At 36.9% G+C, this 24,468-nt stretch overlaps 4 protein-coding genes and 1 pseudogene across 4 annotated transcripts; 1 reads left to right on the plus strand and 4 right to left on the minus strand.

Annotated features, from left to right (window-relative positions):
- Window positions 1–188: 188 nt before the first annotated feature.
- LOC114715887 (dual specificity tyrosine-phosphorylation-regulated kinase 2-like) lies at window positions 189–3,919 on the minus strand. The gene is made up of 5 exons (XM_028900797.1): window positions 3,002–3,919; window positions 2,449–2,465; window positions 1,418–1,508; window positions 1,048–1,326; window positions 189–403 (listed from the first exon to the last, which is right to left on the minus strand). The coding sequence occupies exons 1-5, from the start codon at window positions 3,002–3,004 to the stop codon at window positions 230–232; spliced, it is 564 nt and encodes a 187-aa protein (XP_028756630.1). The 5' UTR covers window positions 3,005–3,919; the 3' UTR covers window positions 189–229.
- A 1,868-nt stretch (window positions 3,920–5,787) lies between these two features.
- Window positions 5,788–7,533, plus strand: LOC114715904 (major centromere autoantigen B-like). Its single transcript, XM_028900819.1, has 4 exons — window positions 5,788–5,817; window positions 6,316–6,390; window positions 6,778–6,824; window positions 7,146–7,533. The coding sequence occupies exons 1-4, from the start codon at window positions 5,788–5,790 to the stop codon at window positions 7,531–7,533; spliced, it is 540 nt and encodes a 179-aa protein (XP_028756652.1).
- Window positions 7,534–14,076: 6,543 nt separating this feature from the next.
- On the minus strand, window positions 14,077–16,085 carry LOC114715891 (uncharacterized; annotated as a pseudogene).
- A 2,532-nt stretch (window positions 16,086–18,617) lies between these two features.
- Window positions 18,618–19,388, minus strand: LOC114715890 (40S ribosomal protein S16). The gene has a single exon (XM_028900801.1). It carries the CDS (start codon window positions 19,327–19,329, stop codon window positions 18,889–18,891), a length of 441 nt encoding a protein of 146 aa, XP_028756634.1. The 5' UTR covers window positions 19,330–19,388; the 3' UTR covers window positions 18,618–18,888.
- A 1,134-nt stretch (window positions 19,389–20,522) lies between these two features.
- On the minus strand, window positions 20,523–22,972 carry LOC114715872 (organic cation/carnitine transporter 1-like). The gene is given in 3 exon segments (XM_028900777.1): window positions 20,523–20,817; window positions 20,820–21,764; window positions 22,487–22,972. Coding segments are annotated over 3 exon segments (1,647 nt in total). The 5' UTR covers window positions 22,914–22,972; the 3' UTR covers window positions 20,523–20,542.
- Window positions 22,973–24,468: the final 1,496 nt, after the last annotated feature.

A 24,468-nucleotide genomic window follows, 5' to 3' on the forward strand; every position in this document is an offset into this window, starting at 1 on the left:
GTTATTAAAAAAATACCTTAATATGGTGGATGGCAGATACTAGGTATTACTAAAAAGATTTTAGTAATTGAAATAAGACCCTTGGTCCAGGTCAGATGCCAAACGTCTAGTATATGATGCATGATGCATTCATTTGGATCAACAAAAAATAAAAACACACACACACAAAGAAAAGAAAAGGAAAAAAAAAAATAAGATAAGCTTACAGACTGCTGGCGGTCCATTTTGTTTACAATGTAAACTGAAAATGCAATTCTAACCTGATTCCTTCATAAAGCATATGATTTTTGGTGAAGTACTTATATGTATCCCTTCCTTTGGTGAGCATACTTTGATCAATTAGACCAATGATGCCAATCACCCGAGCAAGTAATGTTGCAGGTGAATCGTTTTGAAAGAGGACCTGAACAAACAAATGTCAGCATCAAGCCACTGCAAGAACATAGGAAGACTATCCTGATTTTATCGTCACACAAAAGAGAAGACGACCTTAATAGGAACCCTAGCCCCTGTAAAAGATGACGATGATGATTTGACCCATGGATGTCCCACATTCTAAAAAAGAACTTTAACTGCAGTCTCACCAACTTTCATTACTATCATTCTTGTTAAACACAATCACATCTTTCAAGGACCAACGTTCATTTTCCGCAACCGTGAAGATCACTAACCAAAGAAAACTAACAAAGCCCAAGGCTAAAAACACTATTCATAGTCAAAGACTATGGTGTTAGGTCACTGCAATGTGCAGAGCTAGCTAACCTAAGTTTAACTAACAGAGACTTAAGTTTCTACAAGGAATGATTATAAAGTAAAAATAATAATCTTGCTTAGAAAGGCTTAACCAGTGACCTTAACCTCAGGAAAACTGACTTGGGAACTGAGGGAGTGGATGGCATTTTAGACCTTAATTGAGGACTCAGGTGCTTCCCTTGGTTGAAAATTTTGACGGCTTCAGATAAATCGTTGGTATTAAAAATTTCAAACAGTAGGTTAAACCCTGCCATGTTGAAGTGCATTGGCTATTTGGCCATATATTATACTTACATTGCCAGTGCAAAGTTCTGCCAAAATGCAGCCAAGTGACCATATATCAATCTTCTTGTCATATGGAAGTCCCAATATAACCTCAGGAGCACGATAGGACCTGGACTGGACGTATGAGCAAAGGTGATCAGTCTCATAACAACTACTCCCAAGATCAATGACCTTAACCTCACATCTACTATAGCTTTTCACCAAAATATTTTCTGGCTTCAGGTCACAATGTATTAGTCCAAGGCTGTGCAAAAACTGAAGCGCTTCCAAACACTGAATTGTAATTGACTACACAAATAAATTTAGAAGAGTTTCAGTGATGGCAGATAAGATGAAAATAAGACATCATGATTCATGAAGAAGATGGAACACCACAAACCTGCAATCTTGGCATTGTGAAGTATACTTCGCCCCCTGATTCTCTATTATATTTATGAAACTCATATAAGTTGGCTTTAAGTAGTTCACACCAATGTTTTAAAAATCGGACCGGATGTTGAACCGGAAAGAACAACGGGTTATGGTTCAAACGGTCGGATCGGTTAAACCGATGGTCGGACCGGTAATATAATAATTAAATAAAAATAATATTATATACATGTAAAATAATATAAATATAAATAAATAAATAATTATAATAGGAAATAATTCTTATAGATTTTTTTTGGCTAAAAATTCTTTTAGGGTCAAAGTAGAAAATACTTATGGATATTCTTAAAAACTAAAAATGAAAAATAAAACATTCTTTGTTAATCTGTACCGTATTCAGAGCAAAACGTTTGCTTTTTCTTTGTATATTTTCGATGCTCTCCAGTCTCCAGATGCTTCTTTTATCTCTCTCTATCGTCATTTTCAAACACATTCCAGAAACGTCCTCCATTGCTGTTCCAGATTCAAATTGCTCCATGATCTTCAATTGGCCACATCACTCGATTTACACAGCCATCTCTCTATCATCATCTTCAATTCATCTCACTCTCTTCATCCTCTTCTACCTCTTTTACATTTGTGCTCTTTTGTTGTGGTTATTGGAGAAGAAAAGGTAAATCGACTATTTTTTCAGATTTGTTAGTTTTCAACTTGATTTATTGTTTTTTCCTGGTTGGCTGTTGTCATTCTCTCATACTCCCTTCTTTTTTTCTTCTTGTTTGCATCCTTCCTCCTCCTCCTTCTTGTTCTGATTCTAAACAAAAGAAGAGACTTTCACCCGCCCGGTTTTTGTAAAACCGTTCCGGGTTCCGGCTCAATGCCGGTTTCCGGCCCAACGTCCGGTTTTGGACGGTTCAATCCGGGCAAACCATTCAGACGGTCTAAATCTATAAACCCAGCCATAATGTTAAACGGGTGGCGGTTAGACCGGTCCGACCATCCGGTTCGGTCCGGTTTGGTTTTTAAAACCTTGGTTCACACACTATTAACAGATGTTCCTGCAGAATAACAGGAAAAAGAAAAAGAGAGTAGTAAATCAGCTGACCAAAGAAAAAGTCAACCTATCAATTATAAAGGGAATCAATAAATAATAAAATCATGCATATATATAAAAACTTTAACTGAACTGTGCAATTCATATTTTTGAAGTTTAATCTTCTCTCATAACTACAATTATTGTCCTCATAATTACAATTTTTATCTTTCCCGGTTCCCATTAAATTTTCTGGTCCATAAAAAAAGCATTGACAGAGTTGCTGAACATCATGCAGTAGGATCCCCCATTGCAGGGAATCCAAACTTCTCATAGATGGCAAAAGATTTGTGCTAGAGAAAAAAATCAGACCTTTTAGCTTTGAAGAAAATAACACTACTACCAAGTCTATGAACAAACCCCGAATCCAAATGATGGACATAGGAAAAAGAATAGATAAACACACACCAGAAACAGCAATTAACCGAAAGTAAAGACTTAATAATACCCCCAAAAAATTTCAGCCGTTGATTTAATTCTTCCATTTACAATATGCCATACCATTTGAAAAGAAATGTGAACCCCGAAAAAGTGTGATCGGTTATATATATTAAGTACTCGTACTCTCCAATCTTTCGACTCCTTTAATTGTATGGGTACTTAGAAAGGAGCACGTATTTGTTGCAAGAGTGGCCATTCTCTTCCAGAAACCTAAACGATGCTGAGTTGCATTCAGTGAGTGCACAATGGGGCGAGAGTCTCTTCAATCTTACGTAGAATCCAGCATTTCACCTTCATAACAATGATGCAGTCACAGTCGAGAATAATTACACATGCCAAGGGGTCAAATTACTCACTTAAATAATAAGAAAGACATCCCAAATTTTGAAGAGTATCCCATATGTATAGAGATTGAAGAATAGTCCTTTTTGCAGGATATGACTCTCCAGTAATCATTTCGCATCAGATGGTAAGGAGAATGCATCACCATTGAAAAAGGTCAATCCCAAAGGCCATCAAAAGTCCCAAGAAGTTACCAAAGGGCATTACAGACTGTACAACCAGAGAGATGGAGAGTAAAATCGTCTTATTAGTGTGCCTAATTTACTACTCATCGATTAAAACTACATATTTCAGCCAACCCGCGAAGAAGAAGAGGATGTTAGCAAATTTCAGCAAACCGACCAACAAGCTGGAAAATAAAGATCAAGTAGGTCAACCTGATTCAACAATTTGGCAAAATCCACAAAGCAGAGAAAAGATAGTGTTTACTTCCAACTACACTATCTCTGCAGATGGAGTAGGCAATGCCGGGTTGCTATCCTAGCGGGCTGGCTGGGAAAGCCCGTCTCAAGATGGGCTAACCCGAGCCTTCCAGGAGATGGGTTAGCGGCCGGCCTCCTTTTAAACAAAAAATCATAATTTACAAAAACCAGAGGGATAGTAATAGCCATTTCACATTGTTTCATAGTCAAATTACAAGCCAAACAACCAAAACAGCCAGCTAACTTCCGAAGTGACGAGCAATGCCAAAGAGTTTTCCAACGAGTCCACATGTCTTACAATACAGCAATTTCACGCATAGAGTGATAAAATAATAACTGCAAGGCTCTTCTCATTTTCCAGCAACTTTCTTTAACAAATTGAGTCAATATCTGACCTCAGAGCTACTTTGTTGTGTGAGTTCTTGCTATCCCATAAAATCACCACAGGGAACACATGACCTAAAGTAATTTATGCTTGGTTTAGATGTACACAGAATCAACATAAAAATTCACTTGCAGTCAGATATAAAGGTATATATATTTTTGTATATACTTGCAGATAAAAGAGATTAGAATTGTAAATTTCAAATAACTATCCAGCCCAGCTTTTATATAATTATTTCACCAACTGTTAAAAAAAATTAAAAAAGAAGTAACAGTTAAATTTACTAATTAAAAATTAAAACATTCATCATTCTCATTCACAAATTGTGCGCTTAGACATATTTGAAGACGGAGTGAGAATAATAACTCTCGCGTTAGAAATTAGAAAATACATACTGCTCTTCAGCAGTTTCATCATCATTTGTCTCATCATTAGCTTGTGTAGTGTCATCATCAGGAGCGTTCAACAATTCTTGAGCAGCTTTAAGAGCCCGCAGCCTTTCTCCACGTGATGCAGCAGCTTGTTCGATGGAATCATCTTCATCACCCATCTTTACTTCAGAACTTCAAGAGCTTCCAGTTGCTCTATATTCAAATTAGAAAGCGAGTTCATTATTAGAAGCCTTTGCTATTCCTTACAATGATAGAAGAAAGAAAGAATAGAAGGAATGGGAGAAAGAGAGCAACTTAGAATTCAGAACTTCATCTCATAAATTCACATAACTACTCTCAGGTAGATTGCGTCCGTTGGTCATACCAAAGAATAACAACTACTAACAACTATAACTCCTTCTCTTCCCCGTTCACAGTACTCCTAACACACAACACCAGAGCAGCAGCACCTATGAGACACTACAAATTGAAACAAAGAAATACATCTGCGGATCAGGTACGTATCAGATATGTAGCATTTCATAGGTATTTCTTTGCTCAAATTACAGGGATGAATACTTCTGGATAAGTTTTGAAATGCCCGTACTTTGAACAAGTCGTAGCGTCACACCGGAATCAGCCGGCGCCGGCTCCAAGAATGGAACAGGGAAAGAGAATAAAGGAATAGACAACGATAAGGAGGAACAGGGGAGGAAACCGCTAAAAAGAAACACAAAAGGGGAGAAGAGAAAGAGAAAGACGTAAATTGGAAACCTAGCTGGTTATTTCCTTACCGACGAAAGTTGAGATTCTGCGAAGAAAGCACCAAACTCAGCTCGGAATCGCCGATTGATGAGTGAAAGCCGAATAGGAGGCCGTGTTGTTTTGGCGATGGAGGGCAGGGAACACATCATAACAAATTGAAAAGAACTTCATTATGTTTTGCAATTTAACAATTTATACAAAAAGCATTATACGGTAGAGCCTGTGTTTGATGCCTTTCATTTTACGGCTATAAAAAAGCACCAAACACAGGGAACACATGACACATTATGCTAATAACAAATTGCAAAACACAATGTGTTGTGTATAAAAAAAAAAAAAAAGACGGTAGATTCGTTGATCAATTGGCGCCAAGCCAGCTGGCCGAAGGACTTCCGCCTCGCGCTCGCGGTCAGGGCACGAATTGCTTGCGGCACCATGCTTAGCCTATAAATAACAACCCAGCCAGTGGCTATACCGCCCTTTTCCATTCAAAATTTCCACGCATCGAGCAAACTCTTGAGTTCTCTTCTCCCGTCAATTCTCGCAGTCACAGCCGAAAGCATGGTGATAACAGGAGCCTCTTTGAATATGGTATTCTTTCAATTCGATCGTGTATTCTAAATGTCGATTTCATTCTTTCAGGCCGTTGCACAGCAATTCAGGCGAGCCAAAATCACCGAGCGCCATTCGTTTCTTCTCGTAACTTTTGATCCTCTTGTAATATTAGTTAGCTGAATCCAAATCCTGTGTGTTTCTCACTGCTTCGATTTCTGATAGACATAATTGATTTCTTTAAGTGAATTCAGATCTCCTAGCATAATGTAGTTACAGATTTTACATTGTCTTTCTGCTGCGATCAAGTTCTAGCTTAATCTGAGGCGTCTCGTTTGATGCCACGAGTAGCCAATAGTGGTCAGTGTAGATTCCATCGGACTCATCTGGAATTAATTTGACAGACGAGGAACTTGCTTTGAATTGCCATATTTAATACAAGTTACATCGGAGGCCTATTTCCTGAGAATTATTTCGACGAAACATAGTGTTCTTTCAATTTGATCGTGTATTCTAAATTCTATTTCATTCTTTCAGGCCGTTGCACAGAGAGTCAGGGAAGCTGAAATCACTGAGCGCCATTCGTTTCTTCTCGTAACTTTCGATCCTCTTGTAATATTAGTTAGCTTCTTTTTTTTTTTAATCCGAATCCTGTGTGTGTTTCTCACTGCTTCGATTTTTGATAGACATAATTGATTTCTTTAAGTGAATTCAGATCTCCTAGCATAATGTAGTTACAGATTTTACATTGTCTTTCTGCTGCGATCAAGTTCTAGCTTAATCTGAGGCGTCTCGTTTGATGCCACGAGTAGCCAATAGTGGTCAGTGTAGATTCCATCGGACTCATCTGGAATTAATTTGACAGACGAGGAACTTGCTTTGAATTGCCATATTTAATACAAGTTACATCGGAGGCCTGTTTCCTGAGAATTATTTCGACGAAACATAGTGTTCTTTCAATTTGATCGTGTATTCTAAATTTCTATTTCATTCTTTCAGGCCGTTGCACAGAGAGTCAGGGAAGCTGAAATCACTGAGCGCCATTCGTTTCTTCTCGTAACTTTCGATCCTCTTGTAATATTAGTTAGCTTCTTTTTTTTTTTTTAATCCGAATCCTGTGTGTGTTTCTCACTGCTTCGATTTCTGATAGACATAATTGATTTCTTTAAGTGAATTCAGATCTCCTAGCATAATGTAGTTACAGATTTTACATTGTCTTTCTGCTGCGATCAAGTTCTAGCTTAATCTGAGGCGTCTCGTTTGATGCCACGAGTAGCCTATAGTGGTCAGTGTAGATTCCATTGGACTCATCTGGAATTAATTTGATAGACGAGGAACTTGCTTTGAATTGCCATATTTAATACAAGTTACATCGGAGGCCTATTTCAACATGAGGAGGCACCGGAGGAGGAGGGGGAGGCGCCGGAGGAGGAGGCATCGGAAGAGGAGGGGGAGGCACCGGAGGGGGAGGCATCGGAAGAGGAGGGGGAGGCACCGGAGGGGGAGGCGCCCACTGATGCGGGCGATGCCGGCGGCGACGGGGACGAACAGGAGGGGGATGAGACTGGTGGTGATGGAGACGAAGACGAGGAGGAGGAGGAAGCAGAAGCCGAACAAGAGGAGGAGGAAGCAGAAGCAAAACAAGCGCAGGAGATAGTGAAAACATTCAGAGAATGTGGACTATTGAATAATACTCTTTTATTGAATAGTGAAAATATGTCCATACAAAATACATCCGGTCAGCCACCTAAATAGGTTTGCAAAAGACGGAAAACTAAATAGGTTTAAAACAACAGTGAGGCTCGAGCCCAATACACCTAAAGCCCCAAAATGATTACAATGAATACATATAATATCTAATACCCCCCTCAAGTTTGGGGCTGAAACAAGTCAGAAGCTCCTAACTTGCCTAACAATCTCAGCTGCATTTCTTTTCCCACAGCCTTAGTTAAGATGTCTGCTTCCTGATTAGCAGATTTCACATGCTGTAGTTTTACCAAACCATCTGCCACTTTTTCCCTCACAAAATGACAATCAATTTCTATATGCTTAGTGCGCTCATGAAATACAGGGTTGGTGGCAATGTAGATAGCTGATTTGCTATCACAAAATACATTAATTGGACCTTGTACAATAATTCCCAGATCTGATAACAATCCCCTAACCCAAACAACTTCAGATACTATTGTACCTAAAGCTCGATATTCAGCTTCTGCTGAAGATCTGGAGATAATAGCCTGCTTTTTGGTTTTCCAAACAATGAGGGAGTCTCCTAATTTAAGGAGATACCCCGTGACCGACCTCCTCGTGGTCTCACATAACCCCCAGTCCGAATCACAAAAACACTTCAGCTCCATGTCTCCACTTGAGCTCAACTGAATCCCAAGACCAGGAGATTGCTTCAGATATCTTAACACTCCTAAGGCTGCTGCCCAATGAGACTTCATGGGCTGCTGCATAAACTGACTCAAAACCTGCACAGGAAAATAAATATCAGGCCTGGTCATTGTCAAATAAATCAGCTTGCCAATCAATCTCCTATACTTCCCTGGTTCCTGCAGCAGATCCTCTTTTCGATGTTTCTTTGCTTCAAATGCCACTAATCTCAGGTGATGTGGCATTGGCAGTGTGAGTGGCTTACATCCACTCATTCCTATCTCTGCAAGAAGATCCATAACATATTTTCTTTGGGAGAGCATAATACCCTCTTCAGATCTCATAACTTCTATCCCTAGAAAATATTTCATGATTCCTAAATCCTTAATTTTAAAATGACTATGCAGAAAACATTTACTTGTTCAATTCGTTGTTCATTATTTCCAGTTATTAACAGATCATCCACGTAGACCAAAATGATTACAAAACCATCATCATAGTGTTTAGTGTACAAAGAATAATCATATTTACTCTGTAGGAAACCTCCTTTAAGCAAAGACAAAGATAATTTTTGATTCCATTGCCTTGAAGCTTGTTTAAGTCCATGTAAAGACTTTTTAAGTTTACAAACCATGTTATTTCCTTGCTCTTCAAAACCTTGAGGAATGGTCATAAACACTTCTTCACTAAGATCTCCTTGTAAAAAGGCATTATTCACATCTATTTGATACAAAGACCAACCATTTACAGCAACCAATTTAAGAACAACTCTAACAGTCACCATTTTCACTACAGGAGAAAAGGTTTCATTATAATCAATCCCTTCTACTTGATTATACCCTTTAGCTATCAACCTAGCCTTATACTTATCAATAGAACCATCAGGTTTATACTTTATTTTATAAACCCATTTGCAACCAATTGGTTTCTTGTTCTTAGGCAAAGGAACTATATCCCATGTTTTATTCTCTTCTAAAGCTTGAATTTCATTTTTCATAGCATCAATCCAATTATGATCCTTGATAGCTTCATTATAGTGAGTAGGTTCAAAAACACTATCAATGGAACACAGAAAGCACATATGGGATGGAGAAACGTTATCATAAGAAATGTAATTCTCAATGGGATATTTACAGCTAGACTTAATATTCTACCCTAAGTTTAATTGACCTAAAGTTGACTGTGTGAGATTACATATATAATCTTTAGCCCATATAGGAAGTCTTCTTTCTCTATTGGGTCTAATTACAGGATGAGTAATATCCCTATTAGAATTAGGTGAATCTGCCTCATTTCCTGTTACAAGTGGTTCATTCTCTTTGGATGATCGATGCTGTAAAGATATATCATTAAATTCATCAAAGAAGAACATCCGTTTCATTTCATTAGATACTCCCCCTTTATCAATGCCATTAACATTTTTGAAAGGAAAAATGTGTTCAACAAATTTAACATGCCTGCTCACAAACAATTTGTTATCTTTCAAATTTAACAGAATAAATCCCTTTTGATTAGGAGGATAACCTAGAAAAACACATGGCAGTGATCTGGGTTTAAACTTGTCAGTAACAACCAAATCTGTAGCATAACACAGACAACCAAAGACCTTGAGTTCATTATAATCAGCAGCATAACCATGAACTATCTCATAAGGAGTTCGAAATTTTAGTATTCTGCTAGGAGTTCTATTAACAATATAAGTAGCAGTTTTAACACACTCTCCCCAAAATCTAATAGGTAGACCAGACTGAATTATTAACCCTCTGGAAATCTGCATCAAAGTTCTATATTTTCTCTCTACTATTCCATTCTGCTCAGGAGTATAGGGACATGTGGTCTCATGAACTATACCCTTAGTTTTAAAATAATTGCTCAAATCATGGTTAACAAATTCACTTCCATTATCACTTTTTATTCTTTTGACATTTGTGTTAAAGTCAGAACATAGGTGAGAAAAGTTTTAATGTGATAAACAGTCTCAGATTTATTTTTCATAAGATAGGTCCATGTAGCTCTAGAAAAATCATCTACAATAGTAAGAAAATAATGAAATCTTGAATGTGTTGGAACCTTATAAGGTCCCCAAACATCCATATGAAGCAAATCAAAACACTTTGCTGTTTTAATACAGCTAGAAGGAAAGGGTAATTTGGTCTGTTTAGACTGAAAACAAGTATCACAAGTTTTATTCACTACCATAGATTTGTTTTTCACTATGTTTAGATGTTTGATTACATTCAAAGGGGCATGCCCCATTCTTTCATGTAATAACCACATATCAACATTCTTGTCAGAATTACAATTATGAATTGAGTTCATGCACACATGATCCTTTTCCAGGCTCAACAAGTACAGACCATGATCTATTCTACCAATCCCCCTCATCTTTCCATCTAAAAGGCCCTGCACGATGCATTTATCAAGGTAAAATGATACAATACATATAGTTTCCCTTGTTATTTGTGAGACAGATATCAAATTAAATTTGAGTTCAGCAACATATAGGATCCCTTTTAATTCTATTCCATTATGAAACCTAACATCTCCTATGTGAGTCACAGAAAATCTATCCCCATTAGGAATCTTGATAGTTTTAATAGGCCCATTATAAGGTTCATACTTATCTAACAGTCCTAAATTGCTAACCATATGAGTAGTGGCTCCAGAATCAATAACCCATTTAATATGATATGAATTAGAAGTAGAAAGATTATTCAAACCTGTACCAGTAAGCGCGTGGGCATTAGTTTCTGAATCTTTCTTCAACATTTCCAACAGTCGCTGATATTGTTCCAAAGTAAAACTTGGAGACACGACACTGGACGTATTTGCAAGTGCCTCTGCTTCTCGATGGCTAGTACCTTGATTCCCTTTGGCTTCTTGACTCTGTTTTCCTCGATTCCCTTTAAAGTCTGAAGGGAATCCCACTATTTCCCAACATCTATCCTTTGTGTGACCCTTCTTATGGCAGTGGTCACATTCAGGTAAGGGAGTACCTCTCCCTCTACCTCTCCCCCTTGCAGTCATGGCCAGACTTTCACTAGGCACGATCTTTTCCAAATTCGCAATGTTTCTCTGGGCTTCGTCTTCCAGAATCATTGCGTAGGCCAGGTTGACCGTAGGAAGAGGCTGCATAAGGAGAATCTGACTCCTTGCACTGGTATATGCTTCATTCAATCCCATTAAAAATTGCAATAATTTCTGTCTCTGGCTCGCCTTGTGATATGCTTGGGAAGCAGAACAATTACACGTCGGGATAGCCATCAGGTTCCCTTGTTCTTCCCATAGCTCTTTTAACCTAGAATAGTAACCGGATATGGAAAGCTCACCTTGTTAAAGAGAATGAATTTCACGGTGTAAGTAGAAAATTCATGACCCTGAAATTTTATCAAATCGTTCCTTCAGGTCGTCCCAGGCCGATGACGCTTCTTGAAAATAAACCAGACTATTGGCGAGGTCCTTAGAAACAGAGCTCAATATCCACGACAAAACGACGGCATTACACCTTTCCCAGTGATTGTGAAGTTTGGAGTCTTGATCCTTCTTCTTGCACGAGCCATTGATGAAGCCAACTTTATTTTTTCCTCGAAGAGCAATCAGCATAGCTTTGCTCCAAACCGTATAATTTTCACTCCCCGTCAAGATTAAGCCGATAATGGATGTTCCTTGAGTATCTGAAGGATGCAGGAACATGGGACTAGTGAAATCAATCGACGTGGCCACAAGATTCTTTTCTTCCCCCATGATGCTAGTCGCGATCTCTGATCGGTACGATTCTTGATCGGTGAGGGTTAGACGTGTGAGGGTTTCTTGATTTCTTGAGCTGGAACAGAGGACGCCGGAACCTTGTTAGAAGGCAATCCACTTCACTTCTTGGGTTTCCGGCGTTCATAGGTGGGCTTTGTGTGATGGGCTCAAAGATACCGTTGATGGACTTGGACTAACCTCAGCTCTGATACCATGAAAACATTCAGAGAATGTGGACTGCTGAACAATACTCTTTTATTGAATAGTGAAAATATGTCCATATAAAATACATCCGGTCAGCCACCTAAATAGGTCTGCAGAAGTGGCCGTAAGATTCTTTTCTTCCCCCATGATGCTAGTCGCGATCTCTGATCGATAGGATTCTTGATCGGTAAGGGTTAGACGTGTAAGGGTTTCTTGATTTCTCGAGCTAGAACAGAGGGCGCTGAACCTTGTTAGAAGGCAATCCACTTCACTTCTTGGGTTTCCGGCGTTCGTAGGTAGGTTTTGTGTGATGGGCTCAAAGATACCGTTGATGGACTTAGACCAACCTCAGCTCTGATACCATGAAAACATTCAGAGAATGTGGACTGTTGAATAATACTCTTTTATTGAATAGTGAAAATATGTCCATACAAAATACATCCGGTCAGCCACCTAAATAGGTCTACAGAAGACGGAAAACTAAATGGGCTTAAAACAACAATGAGGCCCGAGCCCAATACACCTAAAGCCCCAAAATGATTACAATGAATACATCTAATATCTAATAGATAGATTATTTTACGGAACCAGTAGACGAGGAGGGAAGGCTTCTTCCGTTTTTTGTAGACGACAACATGGCAGAAGGACCGGCACCTGAGGAGGAAGAGGAAGATGACGTCCCGTGGTGGGAAAACTCCACCACGGAGGACGACTCTGAGAACGGCTCTAAGAACAGCGGCGAGTGACAAGAAATGAAAAGCGAAGTTCGAATAGAGGAAAGTCAAAAATTGGTAAAAAAAAAAAAGTCATTTTAAAATGTGAAAATTTGCATTTTGAAAGATGCTAAATCTCTGATGCATAATTCAAGTCAAGTCATTTTAAAATGTGAAAGACTCAAAATATTTTCGTAGGCATGTCGTAAGAGTCAGATCCCACGCTTTTGACGACAGAGAAAGAGGTTCATTTGACCACTTCTAATCAATTCTGCTCACCCACAGTTCTTTCTTTCCTTCATTCTTCTTCTTCTTTTTAAATATTTTTTTAGGCCAAACCGCTCACCAATATTCACCAACACTAAATCACTAATTCATCTTCTTTCTTCTCCTCCTCTCACCGCCCTCTCTTTGTTGTTATTAAATTCCAGGGATGAATCATTTAAATTAAATTTTAATTAATAATATGTATGCCTTTTACATTTTGATATAGATTATTTTTCGGAACCAATGGACAAGCAGGGAATTCTTCTTCCTTTTTTTGTAGACGATAACCTCGCAAAAGGACCTCTACCTGAGGAGGAGGAGGAAGAGGACGTCCCGTGGCGGGAAAACTCCACCACGGAGGACGACTCTGAGAACGGTGACGAGTGAAGAGGAAAGTCAAAAATTAGTAAAAAAAGTTCATTTTAAAATGTGAAAGACTCAAAATAATCTGTATGCCTTTTACATTTTGATATAATCGTAGAGATAAGTCAAAGTAAGACCACCATATTAATAACATTTTTTTTGGTACAACTCAAAATATATCTATTTATTTTGATTGGATTTTATTTTTCAAATCAATGAAATGAATTAATAGTGAATGTTCCACAATTTTAAATAGTATATAACATAATGATCATGCAAAGATCAACAAAAGCAGCTTGCTTTTTATTACAAAGGATGAACTATAATATATTAGACTACCCTTTCATTTTGATATGTTAATAAGAATATTTATATAAGTGTTTTTTTTGGTAAGTAGAATATTTATACATGTTGTTATCTCAAAAAGCATATTATTTTAAAATTTTGATGTGTGACATGAAATATATTATAAACGTATACTTTATTTGAAAAACTGAAAAAATAAACCCAACCTACCTAACTTTTCTTTATAAAAAAGAAAGGCTGAAAAAAAAAAATTCTTACACATGCACGTAGACATAATCTCATAGAAGTGAAAAGAAAATTATTGGGCTTATGAAAAAGCACGTTGGGCTAACATGGAGAGTAAATTGGCAACATATATACATATATAAAGTCCAACAGAACCGTAATTTTAGGGGACGAAAACAAAAAACAATGAAAATCACATAACAGGGTATCAATAGCATCACCTGGCCTTCAAGTTGAACTAAACCCATCGATACACCACGAGGCCTTATGAAAACTTTTTTTTTTTAATGAAAAGGAAATATATATAAATTTGGACAACTATACAGAGTTTACAAAAGCACTAACATCTAAGCTTCAGGATTGATGGTACTAAGGAGATCCCGAGCAGAGATGGTGTGGCCTTATGAAAACTATTGAGCCTTGTATCTTTTCTCCACTTCCTCCAGACTTTGGATCTCCTTCTGATATTTACAAATACGGTATATACACCTGCCAGCACAGTCATTTAAAACCCAAACAGAAATCACAAACCAAATAAGGATAATTAATTTCATTTTATTTAAAAAGCAACGAGCTCGTCAGTTTAGACCTGAGCTCATATATACATAACAATTGATTTTTTTTCCCCCCAAAAAAAAGGTTCAGATAATGTGATACATATGATAGGCAAGGATCAAAAACCAAGCTTCCACAAGGGTGGTGTTGTTACTTACCAGTAGAGAAAGCATGCTGCAACACAAAGAATCACATTTCCCTGGGCTTCGTAGATCTAAGTGACACCAATTGATTTTCAATCAATGAGTCAATAGCATACGGCGCTTTTAAAGAAACAGGAATAGGAAAAGGCAAAAAAGCCAATTGAATTATATTATTCCATTGGAAAATTATGAATCTAACCATATCAAGTAATAAGTTTGCTGTCAATGCACATTATATGCTTGATATTGAACATTTATTTGGAAGTTCCAGCACAAGTTTCTTCTATGCATGTATAAATCTTGTCACTTGTTAGGGATCACAAGAAGCAACAGAAAGTAGAAATATCAAAGGAACATCCCCAACCTGATTATCAATTATCATATGCTTTAGGTAAAAATTCCATCTTCAGAAATTATAACCATCTTCTTGTTTACACAACTATGGATATCTATAAGAAAGATAACCTACAACATTCTTTCTGCATTATGCACACTGCTAACAGATCATGTGGCTAACTGAGTGAATTGGATTTGCTAAATATGCTTTAGATTGCAGCCTGCAGATGATCTCAGGAAAAGTAAACTCAAAACAAAATTAACAGCATTTAAAAAGAGAAGTTCATCCAACAGTGGCAATGAAAATTGGCCATAAGATGTATCAACTTTTTATAGTAGCAGTAAAGAGCTTCAATCAAAAGAAAGGTGAGGAGCTGAGAAAACATGTATTCCTTCTGGTTCAAAATATAAGATAAACTTTATTGGAAAAACTTGATTATTTTTATAAGATAACGTTTACTTTTGTCTAAAACGAGTTTTTTTTTTTTCAATTTTACCAAAGAAAACCGTCGTATCAATTACTATAATCTCAACTCAACAGAAATGAATATGACGAAACGAACCCGAACAAAAGGGGACCAAGACTTTGGAGATGGGCAGAACACTGAAGGCACAACAATTATTTACAATAACGATCAGCTTTCTTCTTGACGCGATCATCAAGGGCTTCCTCGATAGACTTGAAGTTGGTCTTGGGTTGGTAGCCAAACTTCTTAGCCTCAACCGGGAAAGCTCGTCGTACTTCATTTTCTTCGCGGCGTCGATCGTGTAGGTTTCTCCCGACCGTCCTCCTCCGTCGGCGGCGGAGGCCTCCTCCTGGTTCTCGAGTTTCGAAGAGTCGATTTCACCGTCGGCAGGAGCGTCGTTGTGCTTGTTCTTCTTCTTCTTTTTCTTCTTCTCGATGGTTTTGCTACGCGTGGCGAGGGTTCCGCCTTTGAAGCTCAACCTCCCTCCTTTCACTCTTTCGTATGGATCCGACATACTGTACTACGTTAATCTCCCGAGATTGTTCGCGTCTATATGAGGATTTCGCTTCTCTGCTTTATGTTTCTCACGCTTTCTGCTGAAGTCGGAGGAACCGGCGCTCTCCCCAAAACGAGAACACCGCCCTCTTATTTATCCCTCTTTTTGCAGACAAGCCCCCCAGCTTTCCTGTTATTTATAATTAATATTATTCCCCCTCTCTCTCGTGTAAAATTAGCTTCTAGGAAGAGTTAGGAGATTTTTTTCCCCCTTAATTCTTATCCGTGACGTTGTATTTTTTATTTTATTATTAATGCATTTTGATCTTTATCCGAAGAAAAATTACGCAAAGGAATTTTTTATTCACAAGTATCAAATTTACGATTTATAATAAAACAAGAAAGACCGCCACATTTTATTTTTTTTTTTTTTTTCTCCATAAGTTATTGTATGCCTCCTTTAATTTCAGACCTTCTCCCCTTCCCGACTTTTCTGAGACGGATGAGGAGTAGTTTGTAGGGGCTGTTTTTGTTTTTGCGTTGTTTTTCTGTATTTTCTTCTTGTTGTCCTTTTTCATTCAAAAAAAAATTTCAGACCTTCTATGAGTAAATACCATTTATATATGGCGGCATACTTGGGTACACATATAGAGTTGTTAAATTTCTCTTAGTTTCTAATTTTTGTCATTTGTTATGATTCGTCTTTTTTTTTATTTCACTAATCAAATTGATGAGTTTAAAAAAAAAAATTAATTTCGATTAACAGTCAGAATCAAGCTAAATGAACTTAGTGAATATGGTTGGAGACTCTAGTCTTTTTTATTCCATGAGATTATTATAAAAGCTACAAATATTTTAGCACATACCAATGTTTCAAATGAGTCTTTAATAGAAGGATTTTTGTGTTTAATTGGAAAAAAAAAAACCAAGAATGTTATGTCTCCACTAATATTTTTCTTGGGTGATAATAACTAAATAAACACAATGACGGTGGGAACGAAGTCACAGGACTGTTATTATTTTTAGCGCTAAATGCTACTCCCTCCGTTCCTTATTAAAGAGACGAATAACCGAATTATGTTGATCAAAAAATAATTAAAATTAGTTAGGAACAATTAATGTGTAAAAAGTATATTTTTTTTTTTAAAAATGCCCTCATTAATAAGGAGAGAGAGCATGAGAGAGAACAATAGTAAATTCTTAAAAGAAAGAGAAGTGGAAAGGAGAGAGAGTGTAAGTTGGAAACAATAAATATGGGTAAAATAAGAAATCAACACAAAAAAATAGAGACAACTTTTAAGTGTCTCTTATATTTTAGAACATGCTATAAGTATCAAATGTCTCTTACAATAAGGAACGGAGGGAGTAATTATCACCACCACTGTCAACAGCTCCACTCAGCCAGCCATCACTTTGCAAACAGAATGTATTCGTGCAGCGCATTGCTTCTGATTTATCAGAGGCAAATTTCTTTTTCGTTTATATACTCCTCTAATCATAAATTTAAAATTAAATTATAAAATAAGTGTTAGATTCAGAGCCAAAAAAATACAAGACCGCATTAAATAGTCAGGCAATACGTACGTCTGCCTTGTTGACAATAACCTACTTGAAAACTTGTGACAAGTTTTGTAGCTGAATTAGTTGATTGAAGCGAATCAGAGAAAAATGTGATTTCGTTTGATTTCATATACACACACGTTGGCAAACAAATTGGAGCACATTCCCTTATTTCTATCCTAATAAGTAACAGCTCTCATATTTAATCTATCAAAACCACCCTTTTCCTCTGTATTTAAACAAATCTCCCCAGAATACGTGACCGTCTTTGGATGGGAAAAAAATAGAAAAAGAAATAGAAAAATCCCCTCCTTGAAGTGGAAAAGTATGCGAATGAGAACAAAAGGGATGGAGAGCACATATTTTCTCCAAAAGTGAAAAGACTTTGAAAATTAAACATGTTTTTCAAAATTAAAAAATATCAACTTATTTTTTCATTTTGATTATTCTCTCATTTATATCCCAAGAGATGTTGGACCAAAAAAATATCCCAAGAGATGAAGAGAAAACATTTTTCACTCTACTTTTTTCCTTTCACCAATGTCTTTCCTCACTCATATAACGGGTCATATGGCCAAAAAAAGAAATATAATGGGTCATAACTCGTAAGAAAGCTAAAATCATCCAAGGGCTGACCTCCCAAAAACATGGAAGACAATTTCTTTATGATCATAAAAACGCGTACAATATGTTCCTCATCCACTCTAATTATTTTCTGCAATTATGTTAAGCTACCTTTCATGATAAATTTGTTCCTACCGCACAAAGCTTCAACAATTAAATCAAAATGGCTAAGGATAAATAAAAATCTAATTGAAGAATTACTATAGCCTAAGAAAGCTGCTCTGATGAGGTCTTTCATAGAATCAACTTGGCTATTTCGTTGATGAATTTCTTCTTTATGTATCTCAACCAATTGCATATTAAGTTGATAATTACTCAATCTATTTCAGTTTTATTAAACAGTAATTACGTAGCAATAGTTTAAATGACAATTACCTTATATCAAGACAGCCCACATGACAACATTTGAGTATAAAAAAAAAAAAAGATAAAAAAAAGAGATAGACAGAACAAGTAAGAATCAAAAGAAATGTTGCCAAGGTGACAACAATGAAAGCAGCTAGATTCAAACATCGAATTTCTGAAGGGCAAAACCATACCTGAGATGTATTGAATTCGGATTATAAAGTTAGATGAATAAAAGCGCCACACTGGTTCATAAACGAAAAAGCCAACAACGAAAGACCTACAAGTTGATGTCAAAAGTTTTCCACAGCATAGAACATGAACCGATAACTCAAATTCAATGTAGAAAAAACCGTATAGGTACGATCGTTCGGCACAAAGATCTCAACGGTAAGATTTCTGGAACCTGGCACGAGCACCACGACCACCGAATTTCTTGGGCTCGCACCGCCTAGGATCAGCGACCAGCAGAGTTCGATCGTAACTAACGAGAATATCCTTAATCTCCTTCTTACTCTGCTCATCCACGTACTTCTGGTAGAAAGCAACGAGAGCCTTAGCTATACTTTGGCGAATAGCGTATATCTGAGAGGTGTGACCACCGCCCTTGACTCTGATACGCATATCTACACCGGCGAAACGGTGTTTTCCGAGCAGGAGGATGGGTTCGAAGGCTTTAAATCGGAGAATCTCCGGCTGCACAAGTTCAATCGGACAGCCATTGATCTTAATGAGCCCACGGCCGCGCTTGCAGTGAGTCACAGCGACGGCGGTCTTCTTACGGCCGAAACATTGCACTTGTTCAATTGGCTGCGCCTGAGCCATTGCTGCTGTGCTCCCTGCTCTCCTCTCGTCTCTCCAAAACCCTAGCAATTACTGCGCGACGAGGGAAGAGACTTGCTAAACGCTTCCTTTTAACATTTTGAGGGTTTTTACAGAAAGAGGCCCGGCCCAGTAATATGAGAAAGAAATGGGACCTGGGCCCAAGTATAGCTCGGCCCAGGTTTTGAATACGATTTGCTTATGATTGGATTAAATTCCATCTTGGACAAGTTGACCTAATTGTACCCCCCAAAAAAAAAGTTGATCTAATTAGTAAAATTTTGACTCATAATCCATAAATTTATGGATTCAGATCTTATTGACAATGCGAAAGTCTTGTTAGGGGGTGAATAAAAAAGATTTTTTATAAAATTAAGAAATTAGAATGAAATTATGTATGAAGATAAAGGATTCAAATACACCATTTTTATAAATATTTTAAATTTTTTCTTTTATTCAAAATTATCTTTAATTTTTTTCCATCAAAATCATCTTTAATTTAGTATGCTGTAAAATCATCTCTCTGTTTTTTTTTTCAGATGTAAAATCATCTTTTAAATTTAAAATTTTACTCACCTATATGCCTATTAATTTAATCACTCATATATTTACCTTGCACTGATAGTAATATTTTTGCGTTGGAAAGGAAAAAAAAAACTCCTCTTGTACTTAATATAAAATTTAATTGGTGAGTTAATGTTAATCTTATATATAAATCTTATTTCACATATTTATTTTTTTTTCCTAAATTAACTCTATTATATTATCTCAACAATAATTAAATAAAAGAGGAAAAAAATTAAAGAGAACGCTTATAATATTTTAAAAAAATATATATCATATTAACTAATTTAATTAAAATCTTTAATTTATTTAAATTAGTTAATTACGTCTTGTATTAAATACAAATAATGATATTTTTGTTATTTCGACTAGAAGAAGAAGAGCACGGAAGAGAAATTTTCCGAAGCAATTATTCATGCGGCCTTTGAAGTGATTTTTTTTGGTTCTTTGGTAGTGATATTAAAGTGATCAAGTTGTATTCTGAAATATTTCTACATGTAGAATTTACAGGACAAACAAGGTCGCCATTTCTTGCAACTATGAATCTAGATCATACACCAGACCAGAACCTTAACTTGGGGAAGGAGAAAGATATCTAATTGTTAGTACAGAAGATTTTTTTTTTTTTTATGTTCTTAAGATTTTCTTTCAATCATATTCCAAGTTCCAAACCAGAATCTTCAGGTACCCAATTAAGCTTCTCGTTCTGTTCTTGCTGTTCCAGGGTCTCATACAACGGAGCATTTCTAGTCTCAGGAAGCCACAAGCTCATCAACCCACTACTGATCGATAACAAACCAAATACCAGAAACGATAGTGACGGACTCAAACGTCCCAACACTACCACCAATGGCGCCATTGAAGCCCCCAACATCAAAGCTTGTCTCAACATCGAAACGGAGAAGTTCCTCACATTTGTGGGAAAAGCTCTACACAATAAACATATAGGATGTCAAATGCAGTAGAAGCACCCATGAACCCGATTGCTTCGATGATCAGTTGAGCCCAATTCCCTCCTATTTTTTGTTCCTTCAAACTGTTTGATACTTTTCCTGAGAGAAAAGTGCAAAAGATGGAAGAAATCCCAGCCATGTAAGTGGACACAGAGAACAGTAAGCGTCTGTTGGTGAAGCCTAAGAGGAAGCTGCTAATTAAAACCGCAGGGATTTCCATTAATGCATTGAGCGAAACTGAGATGTAAAGATTGAAGTTCAAATTTTCAACATTCAGTTGAATCCCATAGTAAACAAACCCAACTCCAAACCCAGATAACATAACAATAGCCATTCTTTTTGCAGCCCATTTTGTAGTCCAAAGGCTCTCTTTGTTGTTTTCTGGGTTTGTTTCATTTTCACTGGTGGTGCCCTGTTTGGATCCTGAAGGGTTTGCCAGGCGGAGTGTGTCAGGGAGCTTTTTCTTCCCATTGAGTCTAGCATATCTATCTAGCACTGCAAGTGCTTCTTTGGCTCTTCCTCTGACAAGAAGCCAACGTGGTGACTCCGAGACAAAAGGGAGGCATAGGATAACGTATGCAAGAGGGAGAAGGGAAAAGATTCTGTATAAGTTTCTCCAGCTAGTTCTGGTTGGGTAAGCCAGAAGAGGGAGGGAAAGAAAACCGATTGTGAAGAAGAAGAAGCCATATTGGCCCACTTGACCACGCCATTCGCGCCCTACTGATTCTGTGGAGAGGACGAGGCAGCAAATGCCAATTCCAGATCTGGCAAAGCCCATTGCAAAGCGTAGGACGGCATAAACCCAGACATTTGGGGAGAGAGATGTAGCAAAGGCTGTTATGGAGGTTAAGATGCAGGAAACCAGCACTGTTCTTTTTCTCCCCAGCCAGGAGTCAGCTAAGCGACCAAACACAGCAGACCCTGCAACAAAATTTAAGCAACTAGTAAGTGTTTATTATTCATCAAGAACAGTATCAGGTAGATCAAGTAAATTATGAGTAGAGATACATATTAGCATGATATTCATTATAAAGAGTCTCTCCTGTGACAAGTCTTTTGCACCATAGCATCTAATACATCTGCCTAACAATACAAGTGACTATTTTAGAAACTTGAGATTAAATAACTTTAATAAAAACGTGCTGATGGACGAAAAGGTTGGAATTGATGGATTCTATCTCACATCATTTAAAACTTCTAAACAATTGGAGTTCTTTTCCAACACCAAATAACGTTAGCATGTCTTGCATATCAACTAGCGGCCACACTGCTTACTTGTATTGGCCAATCTTCTAGTGATTATCTTTTATTTCAATGAATTTATTCGCTGATTCGAGAAGTAAAGCCTTGCTCTCAGTTAATGACTGGGATTCATTAAATTATGGCCTTAACTCAAGAAGGAGAAAGGTTAGAAGAGGGAGAAAGCCCCCTCATAAGCCAAGCAGACTTAATAAACAAAAGATGTACTTTAACTGGTTGAGGAAAATCCACTAGGGGTGATATGGTGTTTATACTTCAACTCAGAAATATAAGCCGGTAAGTGAAAGTACATAAATAATTTTTGGTTCGAGCCATCATATTGTTATGTAGAAAACAAAACAGGAATTTAAAGAAGTAAGGCTTATGGAACAGGTATTATTTACCAATGAGAGAACCAAGAAAGAAGAAGGAAGACGGAATTGCAGCAAGAAACTTGCGGTCACATATGAGACCCCACTCAGCTAAGGTAGAACTTGTGTGGCCATTAATCCATTCCCAAGTTCCTGGCACCAATTCACAAACAGAACCACCAGTGCTGTTGCTGGAACTATTACTGTTGTTGAGGCACAGACCAGGAGCTTTGCACCTCCAAGCAGGTGGCTGTGCATCACTGAATATGGCGACCAGTGTACTCTGGGCATCAAATATCCATGCCAGTGACACTAAGAATACATGCAGCACTTGAGAGATCCCCAAGGACCCCACATACCCTTCTATTACTTCATCTACTGTGAGCTCAAGTTTTGTGCTCGCTGTTTCTTCTTCTTCTTCATCACTTGACAGAATCAGCTTTAGCCCTTCCTCTTCCATGGCTCTCACAATTAAACGATATGAAGCTGGTGGTTTTACTTGCTTTCTTGTTACAATGTCCAAACCCTTTATAATGTTGTTTAACTTACTGTTAGAAAACTATAAAAAAACATTAAAAAAAAAAAAGTAAATAACTTGACAAGGGGGTTATGAAATTCTTTTTTTTTTCTTTTCAATTTTTTGAACGAAAAGAAGGGAGGATAAGCAAATAAAACAAAAGAATATAAAACATTTACAGAAGTCAATGGCCTCAGTAAAACTCTCTGGAAATGGATTTTTCTTGCACAATATATATTGATCGAGAGATTCTCAAATATACTTGATTTACAAAAAATTGGAACAGGCTAATTCTGAATATAAGCAAATGTGATATGGGACCCATCGAAAGATATGTATAATACTCTTGCATGTGAGATAATTATTGGCTTACATATCTATCTGTCATGAATCGCCTATTATAACTTATTTAAATCTGTGTTAGTGATCATAAAAGAACTACGTCAAATACTGATAATGGAATATGAGATCAGAATGGCAATGACAGAAGCCACAGGCCAATGAGAGGATCATGTGAGAGCGTAAAGAGGCATGGAACCCTCTAGTCAACATCAGGTTAAAGAAATAGAATTGATCACTGGGCTAATACGGAACAAGAGTGATTCAACAGTATTAAAATGTTGGTGATGCTCATGTATGGCTCTGGTTAGGGAGGAAAAATAAAAAGCTGAACCAATCACTGATTGATATATGCAGGGCTGTTATTTCTTGGCTTAACCAGGTGGAGATCATTCTCATATTGTGAGCTTTGAAGCTCCAACATTGCCATTTTTTGTCTTTGAGAAACCAACCCATCAGTAAATTATATGAGAAGCTATCTTTGGGTTTGTTCTCGAATTTTTCAATAAAGATCATGTCTTCAAAGAAATAATTTCTTGTAAATGATTTCTTGTGCTGATTAGTTAGCTTGATATGCTCATCAAATGGAAGATAATGCTCCAAGTTAGCTCTTTTCTTTTGTATAGTTTTTACCCTGCTTTGTCTGTACTTTGGGAAAAAAAATTCGAATAGATATAATGCTGAATTTTGTTTTCATTCTAGAAACTCGTCTTGCTCCTTTTTATCAATTTTTTTAATTTGTAATTCAATTAAAGAACATTATAATAACTATATCATGGGCTGCTCCTCAAACTGAAAAGAAAATTGAATTATCCAAAACAAAACGGATAATTTCATATATGTTAATACATATACTAATCAATTTTCTATTTTACTGCAAATGCATCCTTTAGAAAATAAGAAATTTTAACCTACATTTAAACCCACATAAATTCCTTGCAACAAAAAATTGTCCTTATCATGTTCAGGCTCAAACTTTCATGGTGTTATCTAAAACTAAACTCTTACTAATATATAATTTGAAAAAAGATTACTGATTGGATATCAAGAATTAAAGCGGACTTTCACACGTTTTTTTATTTTTTTTAAAATGTTATTTTCTTTTGATATGCATGGCATGATGAGAATTTTAAAAATTAATTTTAATAAATTTTACTTT

The sequence above is a fragment of the Neltuma alba genome, unplaced genomic scaffold, assembly GCF_004799145.2.
Source record: "Neltuma alba isolate B1F8T4 unplaced genomic scaffold, ASM479914v2 tig00011618_pilon, whole genome shotgun sequence".
Lineage (NCBI taxonomy): Eukaryota > Viridiplantae > Streptophyta > Magnoliopsida > Fabales > Fabaceae > Neltuma > Neltuma alba.